The following is a 13,366-nucleotide window of genomic DNA, read 5'->3' as shown; positions in this document are numbered from 1 at the left end:
AAATAAAAGCCAAAAATGCAGCTCCTCTAGCTGAAGAACTTCTCAGGAAGGCACAAACCACACTTCATAAAATGCTCTGAACAGCAACAGCAGTTTACATTGTCTTTATTAACTTCTTAAAAAGTTCAGGAAGAATTCTTGCATTTGGACATTCCTCTTAATTTCACAAAGCAGGTAAAATGTACAGTGGGTTTAAAGCACAGGCCAAAGCCTGGATATTCCACTCATCCCAAGTACCTACAAATACAGGTGAAATTAACTCATGCTATTCATTTCTGTAACTACATTGCGTAAGTGAATTCTTATTGCCTTTTTTTGTTTGTTTTACTATGCTGTAGTGCAACTTCCAAACAAGATCATTTTCCCATTATTTACAATTCTTCTCAATTCAATTTCTACGCAACTACACACATAACAGCACTCAGGTTGGCTGATGACTTGCAAATCCATACTAAAAAAGATAGCAGTAACTGCCAGGAAGAAGTTACACACGTACCATTTTACCAACTTCTTCTGACTTTAGGAACACTAAATGATTTTAATACACCTATGACTACTCAGGCTCACAAATCAGGTGGTACTCTTGGACATAAGGGACTCCGTCTTGGACTCAGTTACAGTGACTGAGAAGAGATGATAGAAACCAACTCTTCTTTCACCCATCTCCTAGTGATGCTTCAACAACAGAAAACCAAGTCAAGCTAATTTTACCGTATGTCAGCAGAAAATACCAGAAAGGCTATGTCTCCTTCCACAAAAAGTTACAGGTCAATCGAGTCTGTCTTGCAGCACTTGTCTTTCCTATCAGAAAGCTAGAAGGATGATCTGGCCCTAATTAAGAAATATTTTTAATTTTTAAACGAGAAAGCGTGCACAAACAAAACACCAAATGAATTGAGAGGCTGAACTAAATTAAGATGTCTGGAATTTGCCAAACTTCATGATCAAAGTTCAGTAACAACAAGTTTCTGGGGTTCGAAGCCTTAATTATCAAGGAATATAGCATTTGGATTAAACGTGGAGTCAAGAGAAAACCATGGGGTTAAAAAAACTCCAACACATTCAAGATGCTAGGGAGCAAAAAGGGTTCAAGTTAGTTTGTGGAAATAGAAGCAGATTAAATACCTAGAAATAGTTTAATGAGCTATTATATACACGTGGAAGTGTTTCCATTTAATACTTATCTCTAACCACAAGCCAACCTCTGAAATGTGTGCACCCAACTTCTAGATGGTTATGAAAATAATTTTTTGATGCTCCTTCGACTATAATCTGCTAGTGGGTGGGGAGGGGTATAAGATTCCAAATTCATCTTCATGCTGTTTCTAAAACCCTAACCTTCAAGCAAGAGCTTGATCTATGGGAAACAGCTGCAGAAAAGTAAATCTTCTCCCTTTGAAAAAGTCCAGAGTGTATTTTTGTTAAATACGTTTTGAAGTCATGGTAGGAAAATTAGTGAAAATTGTAAATCTGCTTGCCAATCTGGTTGTGTCTAAGTCAAAGATTAGGGGAAAGATTCCAATTTAATACTAAGACCATGACAACCCTACTTAAGCATGCTCTAGGGCAGAGCAGATGGGGCCCTTTGCTCACCTCCACACGTTTTGGATTTATTGCATGCACCCAACACGTTTCATATTAGACACCCCTTGACTGTGTACTTGAGACAGCAGGGTTCAGTATGCACTTCCTCTGCAGACCAATATATTATTCTAAATTGGGCTAAAGTGTTTCCGTTTTGTGAGTGATATAAAGTTCAGATTTGAGGTTTTTTAGGCAGTAGACTTGCAGACCTTCAGCAAATCTTTTCGTATCAAGAAAGGGTAACCTCAAAAAAAGCCCGAGTTACTGAATAATTATGCATTTTGTTTCATTGTGATTAAGTAAAATACATTAATACTATTGTAATACCTTCAAATGCATGGATTTGATCACCTTATGGTTAGTACCAACATGTATTATGGCTTATTATTTAAACTGAAGAGGAATGCTGAGAACGAAGGCGTAAATTTTAAGACTGCATTTTATTTAAATCCCTCCCAGAATAGGGGAGGTATTGAAGAAGGGAACAAGCAAAACTCCTAAATGTCTACCAGAAATGCAAAAACAAATTTCAATATCCTTTATAGTACTATGAAATACCCACAGATTAGGATTCACTAATTTCTGTATTTGCACTCTTCTCAAAGAATCGTTAAGTTACCATGTTTCCATACATTAGATTAAGACAAAATTAGGAAACAGTTGAGATACTATAGGTTCAGGAATTATTAGAACCTGACTTCAGTTACAAGCAGCATACTGAATTTGACGCATCAATATTTTACAATTCCAACATAAAGAAGTAAGCACTACACCATTTCAGAAATTGAAATAACAGACCTGCAGTGCTTGCAAGTTAGTCACTCCAGTTGGATGAATCAAAGCCCATAAGAAAGAGCACAGTCCTACCAGTTGGTCCCTTCTACATCAACAGATGCTGCCAGCTGATACCCTGAGGTGCAACACTCATCATAATACTACATTCTCTACTTTGCAGGCTGCTTCCACTGCTTTTAATAAAATGCCAGCAAGATGATTACACTTACTGAAATGACGTTTTGGAAGGCCTGATGTTTAAAGGGACTAGATAAATTAAGCTAGACTTGTGTTCTCTACTGTCAAGCTACCTCTTAGAAAAAAAATCATGTTTTATCCTTTAGACGTATCCTCAAGATGTCTCCCCTGAGAAGTTGGTTAACAAAACCAGTATGGTATAAAAAAAAACTAGAACTGTATACATCCACCAATCTTGTCCGCCTCTCACCTCAAGCAACAGAACATGATAAAGGCAGTTAAAACATACACTGAAACTTAACAGAAGTTTGAGAATACTGGCAGACGACTGCCAATTAGAAACACTCAAATACATCTACCTATATGTATTATTTAAGTAATAGAGAAAAACACGAAGGCATGAGAGACCATTTAACACCTGGTCTACAGAGCTAACCGTAGTTCTCTGCGAAGCATTAGTAAGAAAGTGATTTACACATTATCTTCTGAAGAATGTTTAACACAACCTTTGTTTCCATCTGAACATGATAATCATGTTTTCTGTTACATAAACTAATTTTCTGAGCCAACCTTCATGCAGCATTCCCAAGACTGTAGTTACAGTACATACATTCCATCAAGCATGAGAAATATCCTTATGGTCTGGTAACTCAGTCGACTATAATTCACAATACAGTGCAATACAAATAGTGGTCAGACTCCTTGCTTTATTACTTTCCTTCTGAATCTGCTGCCCAGCAAAGCTGATTAAGCACAAACTTTCCAGTCAGTTAAGATGAGATGAAAGTTTTACTTGATGCTTGAACCAGAATTGAGCAGATTCATAACTGCCTTTCTAGGAAAGTTTATCTGCCATCTAAACTACACTTTCATATAAGAAATGCCTGTCTTCTTCCATGCTATTGCCCCATATATCTTCCCAAACACAAAAGGGGAGGCACACCTGCACATCTACACCACTGTATCAAAGAAGCTCACATCATAACACTTTTTCTGTTCATGTATGAATGCACTTATGAAGGCATCCCTTAAGACTTAAGGGAGGCATCCCAGAATGCACTTCAGACAAGCATCCCAGTTTTTACACAGACTCTTCATTGACAATGATGCACATGATTTGATGAGGAAACTATAAAAAACAGTACTGTTTAAGATGACAAGGATATTGCATATATTAAACTTTGTTCGTAGTTGTTGAGAGGCCAGAAGGTAAAATGAAGAAAACTGTTCAGCCCAATAAGTTGGCTATGTGATACACCATCCTAAGGGAGCCCTGTGTATCTACTTCCCAAGACACAAACAGGGAACAAAACGCTTCTCCTCCTTCTAAGGCGCCTGTTTAGTGGGTTGGCTTTGCAGGCAAACACAACCATGTCAGAGTTGGTTCATATTTTTGATTCTGTGAGTTATGATTCAATTTGTTCAAACAAAAACACAAGAAAAACACAAGCCAAAAGAGAAAATAATAGTTTTGTGCCAACAAGTGTCAACCAAAGTCCTCAACTTACCCAGAAAACCTCTGTGTTTGAGCTCAGCTTCAAGTAAACGAGCTCAGTTTAATTGCTTTTTTTTTTTTCCAATCCTCTGAACATGAGACATTGAGTCTCACTCTTAAAGTATGTCAGTTTTGTTCATTATGATCTTAGTTTAATCCCACCAGCAGGAAATGGATATGTTCAAATACACACATTGAAAAGTGCAGCCGAACGAAGGGAATGTCGTGTCTTCATGTCTAAAATAGGCGACCAATAAAACATCCACAGACAAGTACAGTGGATATCTCAGGAATCATGGAACCAAACTATCACTGCTGCAGTCATTGTTTGTGTAGTATGTAGCCAAATCATAACCCAAACCTCATGAACAGGATTTTTTTTTTTTTGTTAAACAAGGCAGACAAATTTCTTAAGAGCTACTGAGTAAAACTGCATTAAGAACAACAAAAACTGGCATCTACAAATCTAAGAATTGAACAGGGACAGCTCAAGTTCTCACAAAATCTGAAGAAATCCTACTTATGTTTTACAATCTGACCTGAACTATCAACTCCAACTATACAACAGACAGGGAAAAAGCACTCAATTTTTTGTTTTTGTTTTTCACTGAAGCAAAAGAAACACAGTAAGAGAAAGTTCCTGAAAAAGAATTGGAATTGGTCAGAATAGGAGGAGTTTGCCTTATATTCAAGGCAGATCTGTTCTGCTAAATTAGGAGGACTACTAACTGAAAGAAAGGAGGGAAAGTTTACCAGCTTCTGTGTTTTCAACAGAACATTCAACTTCCCAGCCCTTGAAAATTACCAAGCATCAAGTAGAAGTCGCCTTGGTGAAGTGGTATTGCTAATCCAGGTGTCTCTATGTCCCATGCTACCTTCAAGCCTACGTGCCAAACAGCTGGGTCTCTTCCCTTCAGGTTCCAATCACTCGTTTCTTCAGCTGATGAATCTTTAAAGAGAGACGAGGGGAAAAAAGGAACATAAAAATAATAAGACAAGATGACAACCATAAAATACAATACCTGGTCTAACAATACACACTTAATGATAATCCACATTGGTACAGACTGAATAGGCTTAAATTTTCCACAATCTCCATCTGGTGTAAGCAACCTCTCCAAGATTAAAAAAAAAAAAAGTACTAAAATATCATAAAAGATTAAGAATTTCTTGCAAGTAATTTTACTACGATGAAAATTTCATGTTAACTACAAAGTAAAAGTCAAACCAAAGTCCACAAAGGACCTAAGTTTTTCTGACACTATCAATACGCATAATGAGAGATCTACAAATACCAGCTTTTCTCATTAATTACTTGAGCTACAAGCAAAGAAAAAGATGAAAGAGGTGGATCACTGACATAAGAACAGCTGACTTCTAAAAATAATTTCAAGTCAAATTGCAGGTTTGTTTATATATTTGTAATTTCACTAAATCATACACTGAAGCAAAGTGAAATAACGTGCACGTATAATGCTGTAATGCAATGGGAAGTGCAGCAATGACAGCATAGCAGCAACGTCCAAGGCTACAGCAAGCGAAGATCTGCTCAAACGCAACAGCCAGGGACACAGAAACAAAGGAAAGAAGCTGATTACCTTTGGAAGGCCTCAAGTAGGCAGAAATCTCCAGAAAGACCTGCTGCCTCCACTGCCAACCCTTAAATGAGGTCTGGGAAGAGGTGGGTCCTGGCTCCACCCCTTCCAATCAGGAACATTGCTTGCACCTGAGCACCCCTGGGTTGGTCCTGCCTTCCCACCAGGTGCTCAACCACTACTTCAAGCTTGACTTAGCACTTCCACTACATGCACAAAACACTGCATCCCGACCAACGAGGTTCACGAAATAACCTAGGAATCTTATCTGTCATTCTTTTCTCAAATTTATTAGTCAAACATGACAGATAACGTGGAAGAGCCATGAAACTTCAATGCATTAGTCACAACACTTTTCTTATCATTAAGTAACACGAACATGTAGAGCTTGGGGAAAAAATAATCCACTGCATAAAAATACTATTTAGAGCTTAATCCCTCAGAACTATTTTCAGAAGCTTACTTCACCACAGTACAAATTGAAAGATACAGCCAGCATTTATAACAAGGTATTTGGGAGCCATGGTGTAACACTTTTATGGCTAATGTAACAGAGCATTTTGACAGAGGGAGGATGAAGTTTTAATAAGCAGCTGGCACAGATTGGCAGTCAACTGTTAGAAGTCATCAACAATGCAGAATGCATAATTACTGCTTGTTAGTTAGCAGCAGTTCATGTGCCTCTTTCACTGCCCATTGCAAATGCGCTTTTGTATAAGATTTTCTACAACATAAGTATTCATTTAATTCTAGAAAAATACCATGACACAGATTTATCATCTGACTATATCACGTGCAGATATAGTGACCTTGAACTCTCACTTCCAAAACATTCAAGTCATTCCTCTCACATTGTTACTGCAATGTTTGTTTAGCTGGAGATAACCTTTAATAATTAATAAATTGTCTTCCTGTGTCAATTAAGTATTGCTTAGAAGCAGGAAGCAGAGAGCCAAAACATCTCAAAAAGCTGATCTTCAGACCTCAGCTGAAACTCCTACTGTAAAACCCATTCCCTATATCTCCTCTTGACTGCTGCTGCTCTCCTTTGGCTGCAGCTCTGGCTCAGGAGCAGCTCTAGGCCCTTCTATCAGGGAACACACAAATGAGAAAACAAGAGTGAGCAAACACTCAGAAAAATCAATACTAAAGTCTTTGAGGGGCTTTCATATTTTCTGACCCATTTGGATAAACTGTAACAATTTAAAAGAAAAAAAAAGTTTTCTGAAAACTGCAAATAAGATGGCTTTCGAGGCATTTTTAATGCAATACATCATGGATATTATAAAAAGAGGTAACCTTTCTGGGTTAACTCTCTGTTATGCTGCTTTCCCATTCACTTTGGCAGCGGCACTGTTCACAATATGGCACCAATAAAATATAGAACTACAATCAGAGACAGCAATTTCAATGAAAGTTTCCTGGGGTCTCCTCATAAATCCAGCACCTTTGGAATGTGCTCGTTAAAATGACTTATTTTTTGCAGTTTGATAAATTTTTTATTGCTTAAGTACAGAGTTCAAATGTAGCTCACAGTCTCCTTTTCTCTGTATTCTCAATTATTGCACCTTATAATTATCAGCAGCAATTGAAACTGATTGCTCCTACCATGCTATTTTGGTAACAAATGGAAGCAAGCTGCTACTAGCTTTAAAATGCAAACTATTTGAGAAGTGGAAAAAAAAAAAAAAAAAGCCCATCTTAACACTTGTGGTGTAACTCCAGGTAGCACTGACAAACTTTTACATAACGTGAAATTTTTATAAAATTCTGTCATCCCTTGGGCATGACTGAATGCAGTACAGAAGTTAACAGTTCATATGTAAGTGAAAACATTTGAATGCATCTAAACCTTAGGTACATGAGAATAAATCATGTGGACCTTACATCTACATAGCACATTAGGAACATCCATTTATTCTGGAGTAAACTGTACAGAAATGGTCCAACGCAGCAGCAATTAATGAGGAAATAAGATTAAACTATCTGCAGATTTGAACTCTGTTAATGGTTATAGAATTTGGCCTGCAAGAAACCTTTATATTTGTACTCCAAAATAGTGCAACTGGGTAACAAGCTTGCCACAACATAATAGCTCAAACCTGTCACTAAGGATAGAACCATGAAAGAGAATGTAGTTGAATAAAATCGGCCACATCACTAGGCTTTAGGTAGACAGCTCCAATTTTGGAGAGTCTGCAGCTCTAAGACCTGATCCTGCCAGTTTTGGGTCTTATTTAGGTCTAGAACAAAAAGAAATTTGTGTTTGCCCGGATCTTGTTTGGTTATGGTTCGTCAGCAGAAGAAAGTAAAAGTAGCCCTGAAACGCTTCTTTGCTATTTGGTATCAAAATCTCCAAGAAGTCTTTGGCAGTCTGAAACCTAAATGTTCGCTCTCAGACCATATTCTAAATATAACTTCAAATCAAACATTATTTCTGAGAGGATGGAATCACTGCCAACATATTACTAAAACAAGGATGTAAACATCCAGTATAGCCATTAAATCCAACTGACCATTATTAAATAAATATAGAAAAAAATAATAATTCATTACAGATTTTTTTTCCTGAGTTTAGAAGTATTTGGGCACGTTTTCAAGGTTTAATGAAATAAACATCAGAATTATTACAGTCTTCCACAGCAGTTTTCACATGCATGTACAAGTTAAGTAAAAAAAGCAGACCATACTCTGTTTCTCAGTAGCTGTCAGGAAAGAATGAATTTCTACCCAGAGATATTTCATCTGCGTTACTACTGAAATGCCACAACAGAAGAGGTTAGTTAGGCACTAATAATCTATATATCTATATCCATAACGCTTGCTTTCTCTCGCAACTGACATTCACAAAAAACAAGGATTGGAATATTTGTTGACATTGCTCGTATCGGTTTTCCACCTTGAATGTTGTGTCTAAATATATCAAGGTAACATTTCTCTATGCACCATTTCTATTCTTTCAACAAGCAATATGTCTACTATACTATCGACATTAGAAGCCATTTAATATCGTTGTTCTCATCCTGTACAAAACACTACTCCATGACTTTTATCCATTAAGCAAAGCATAGCTAAGATTATTTGTCAACTACAAATACAGATTTATTCTGATTCAAAACAACTTCCACAAGTTCAGAATACCTTATTTTTGAAACCCAGTGAGGGAGCGACATCAGTAGTAAATATGAATTATTTTTATTCCCAATTCCTGCAGCAAAGTAATAGTCATCTGGTTCAGTGATAGGAACAAGCCTGAGAGCTCCTTCTGGATCACCCATCAATAGAACTGACTTCAGCTCTGCTAAGCTTTTCAACATTGCCTTGCCAGCTAACAAAGCTGTTTCATTTATTTGTTTTACTTCCTACAGAAAGAAGCCAAACAAGACACAACGAAGCATCCAGAGAAAATTACACCTCTAACCTCAAATTTAGTTCCTGGGAAATTCAGGTGAGAAAATGATGGATGTTTGCAGTGACTTGGTTACTCTCCATCTCTGTTGAGTTGGTATCTGAAACACCTCTACTTCAAAAGACATTTTTAGCACCAGCTAATGCTCTGCTGAGCAATAAAGCTCAACAAAACTTATGTGGACAGGAGCAAGAGATATTCATCAGAATACGTTCATGTATAAAATTCAGTTTTTGAAAAGACTCTTTTTCTACCAGTATTTGGATTGCAATTCACTCTTATAAATAGAGCAGGAAACAAGAATCGGTTATTAGCTTACTATCTTGAAATCCTGAACATGTTTTTAACCTCAACATTCCCATGTGATGTATGTAAATTAATGTACTACTATAAATCCTAAATGGATCGAAATTTGGAACTACTATTTAGATGAGCATTCAGCAAAACATTTATCTTACTTTGCTGCTCTAAAACATACTTCACGCAAAGTGGCCACGATAGTTTGACACTTGAAACAATAAAAGAAACAGTGATGCTAATTACAATATCAGCTTGTTCCATCATCTTTGTGCTGACTCTCAGATTTCTTCACTTGCACATCAAAAAGAGTTTCTACTTTAAATAACACTGAATAAAGTTTCCAACATTATGCTTTCACTATGGCATCAAAAAGTGAACAAATGAACAAGCAAGTGAAGTTATTTCATCTATAGTATTACATGCTTTAATAGCACTTCATGAAATAACCACATAACAAATGATGCCAAAATGCAAAGGGAAGTAAAAAGAAAACCACACAAACCAAGTCGTGAGTCTCTGAGCAGTCAAAGAGCTACCTGGATGCCATAAGATCACTCAGCTCCCAGGACTCCTGCTGTTTAAACTCTGAACAGATTGGGGATTCTGCCTCCATGAAGAGCAAATCTGTACCAGCTGTAAAGCTCTGAAAGGTCCAGCTTCCTCATACAAAGGGATTCTACAGATCCTCATTGTTTCAAGTGCCACAGTGGCTTATTAAAATACAGTTTATTTATGCTTAGAAAATCAAGTAGACTAATTACATTACTTGGATGCAATAGGTAGAATCTGACATTGACTGGTCAGGGAATCTTTTTTTTTTTTTTTTACTGAGTTTGCTAGGCGGACTGATATTTTATGTCTAAGAAAACAGACATGGTTATCTTAGCTGAATGTTAAGTAAGAAAAGCAACCCATCACTTCAAGACAAAAGAAGAAATTAGCAACAGATCGCACATGAAAAATATAAGCTATTACTTTTATATAATGGTCTTTAGCCAAAGCCTCTAAAAATCGATGTGAATTCTCCTCGTTTTGAAGGAAACAAAGGATTTTTGGAAGTACTGGAAGTCAACTGAAAAATGATACCCAAAGTAACATTTACAAATTCAAATCAAGTGTCTGAATTCTAGTGTTACGTTTGCAAAGCTGAGAAGCACTCACCTTCACAGCTGTAGCTGTACACAGCAACTGTTGACCTCTCAACCAGATTCTCATCATGATGCCAACTCACTGCCATATTCCCCATTCCAAAATAAGGCTCTTGTTTCAAGTATGACATTTGTAGTGGATCCATATAATTTAATAAAGTCAAGTTATAAGATGTTCTGTTATTTAGACTTGTGTACTCATCCTCTGGTACGTAACAACTGCTTTGATCTTTTGAAAAAGACCCTTTCTCAATAAGCGAAGTAGCAAAATTTTGCTCCTTATCTACTATAGCAGTGTCTTTGATACCTTTGGTGCCTAACAGATTCTGTCCTTGTAATGCCTTGACTGCTTCAACATGCAAGTAGTCATTAAGTTTGATTAATGCTTTACAAGCATCACGTATTTGAGGACTGCAATATTTAATTTCACAACCCTCAGTAGGCCAAGGAACTGTAAATAATCTTGTGTTCAAGTACTTGTAAGTGCATCCTGGGTTTCCAATTAATATACGAGACACTGGCGTAAAAAAATCTTTTCCTTTGATCCTTACAAGATCTTGAAAAAAACAATTGTGTTTCCGCAAGGTCAAAAAGCCCTCTTGAACCATTTGATGGAGCTCTTCAGGTACTGTATCCGACTTTCTGAAAATTAGCTTGGAATATCTTGTCGTCTGCTAAAGGAGAAAGCAAGAACAACAGAAAATTACTTCTTTTTTTTTTAAACAAGTACTTGGCATATTCAAGAATGTGTGGGGATAAATGGACAAATTATCAAGCATGAGTCTAGAATATAGTAAAGAAATAGATGTCAAATGCCAGAATTTGTTACTTTATCATAGGATTACCAAGGTTGGAAAAGACTTTGAAGATCACCCAGTTCAACTGTCCAGCTACAACCAATATTTCCCCACTAAATTATTTCCTAAACTATCCATGTACTAAAAATAATAGAAATTGAAATAAAATGTGTAAAAAAATAAATAAATAAATAAACAACCAACAACAAACCCACAACATTCTGCTGCACTGCACCTCTTTCGAAGTCTTCCTTGGCAGTCCATTCTATCCTTGACAACCTTTCTACTGTCACATTCATCAAGATGCCAGCTAGCTGCTCTTTTTTGATTATAAAAATTTCCAAACTTATTTACTCTCATCCCCCCACCAGCAACAACCTTCATTCTCACATCTCCATCTGACCACACCACCTGGAGATCAGAATTCAGCAGGTTTTGTACGTAGCAACTCCCAGCAAAGCATGGCACTGCTAATCAGCAGCATCTTTCTTTGCATGTAAAACGTCGCTTCCCACTCCAGGGAGGAATTTTATTTCATTAATATGACTTTCTAAGGAAGCATTACATAACTGCAGCTTTTATTGGCTGCCTGTAAATCATCTTTAACTACAGTTGCGATTGTTTTGCAAAACACACACACTAGAGAGTAAGTTCTTAAGTAGACAACATTAACTGTATTTTTCATTAAAATTTATGCTAAATTTTAAAAACTATTGCTCTTAGTAAGGGAAAAGCTGCAATGTGACTCTATTGGGTGTCAATTAATACTTTGGAAGCTCAGAACTGTTCACTAAGTCACTGCTGTGGGAGAAAAGTAGATACTGATGGTGCTATGGGAAAAGAAATAAAGAAAGGTGAAACCTGAAGGCACTGGGAACAGGGCTAGAGCACATAAATGCATACAGCTGATCTAAACATTTTTCCAATGCAATAGTTTACATTCAAAGCACTTTTAAACAAAACAAAACCACTAACACAAAAGCATTATATTGGTCTACAATACACCTGTGGGCTCCTAGTCAAGCTCAAAACCATTTCACTAATACTTTCTTCTTTTAAATGGGATCTAAGCCTGACTTTCAGGAAAGAAACTTCAAAAGGTGCATTTAAAAATACAAACCAATCACTCAGTATGCACATTTTCTACTGCATGCAAGCAGTTATACACCAGCATCATCCCCTTAAGTCACAACATTTAACAGAAGACTTTATATGACCATGGATCTAGTAAGAACGTGAATGCAAAAGGAAGCCTATTTTAGCGGTAATGATTAAATATAAATCTCTGCCCATCTGAGGAACTTGACACCACTGCTTGTCAGTTCTTAGAGAGAAGCTAACTCCCTTTCTTCACACATTTTTATAGTTTCTGAAAAGTAGTTTCCTAGAAAGGGGGAAAAGTTAATTTGATATAACAGTATCTTTAGATAATAATAATTTCTGACAAGAGTATTTACATGCTTAACTCTAAATACCAAAGCTTGAAAATGCTTCCAGATATTTATTTGAAGGTCCTTCTACAACATGCAGCACAGAACACTGGACCCCAACTTTCACTAAAAGAACTGAAAATAAACTAGAGAAAGAATTGCCAAGAGCCTGGAACAAATCCTTTAGAGGTCATGAACCACTCAACTTGTTTCAGACGGTGCTTTTTGTTTGTAGTATTTGAACAGGACAAGGAAAAAATCCTTAATGACAAAGGTAGTAACTGCAGATTTCATGTATTTACAGAACAGGCTACAGTCAGATGTGTGGGTACAGGTTGATGGGAATTGCAGTTATTTCATAATCATACTTCATAACAATATTACATGTTGTGACATAAAATTACTGCATCAATTGTTTCATAATTCTGCAGATACGATATACTCAGTTCAGATTAACCAACAATCACATGATATTGACTACCTTGACATACAGAAATCATTTTTACTATCTTTTATTGTATCCCTAAACACACTGCACAGCTGCTATGAATAACACATACAATTCCAAGCTACTAGAGAAGCAGGAAAATAACAATTTGATGAACAGCAATTAAGTGCCTGAAATCATGTACTAGA

At 36.7% G+C, this 13,366-nt stretch overlaps 1 protein-coding gene across 4 annotated transcripts in view; it reads right to left on the bottom strand.

Annotated features, from left to right (window-relative positions):
* FTO (FTO alpha-ketoglutarate dependent dioxygenase) overlaps positions 1 to 13,366 on the bottom strand; it is a 226,093-nt gene that overhangs the window by 170,905 nt on the left and 41,822 nt on the right. For 3 of the 4 annotated variants that reach the window (XM_042877158.1, XM_042877154.1, XM_042877157.1), the window contains exons 3-4: positions 10,517 to 11,177; positions 4,857 to 5,000 (exon numbers count right to left, since the gene is read on the bottom strand). In XM_042877158.1, the coding sequence (XP_042733092.1) occupies positions 4,857 to 5,000; positions 10,517 to 11,177 (805 nt within the window). The remainder of the gene's footprint in view (positions 1 to 4,856; positions 5,001 to 10,516; positions 11,178 to 13,366) is intronic. The other variant, XM_042877156.1, reaches the window with a different exon arrangement.

Source organism: Lagopus leucura, unplaced genomic scaffold, assembly GCF_019238085.1.
Source record: "Lagopus leucura isolate 7727_CA_CO unplaced genomic scaffold, USGS_WTPT01 Super-Scaffold_100017, whole genome shotgun sequence".
Classification (NCBI taxonomy): Eukaryota; Metazoa; Chordata; class Aves; order Galliformes; family Phasianidae; genus Lagopus; species Lagopus leucura.
This window is presented reverse-complemented; position numbering and strand designations above follow the sequence as displayed.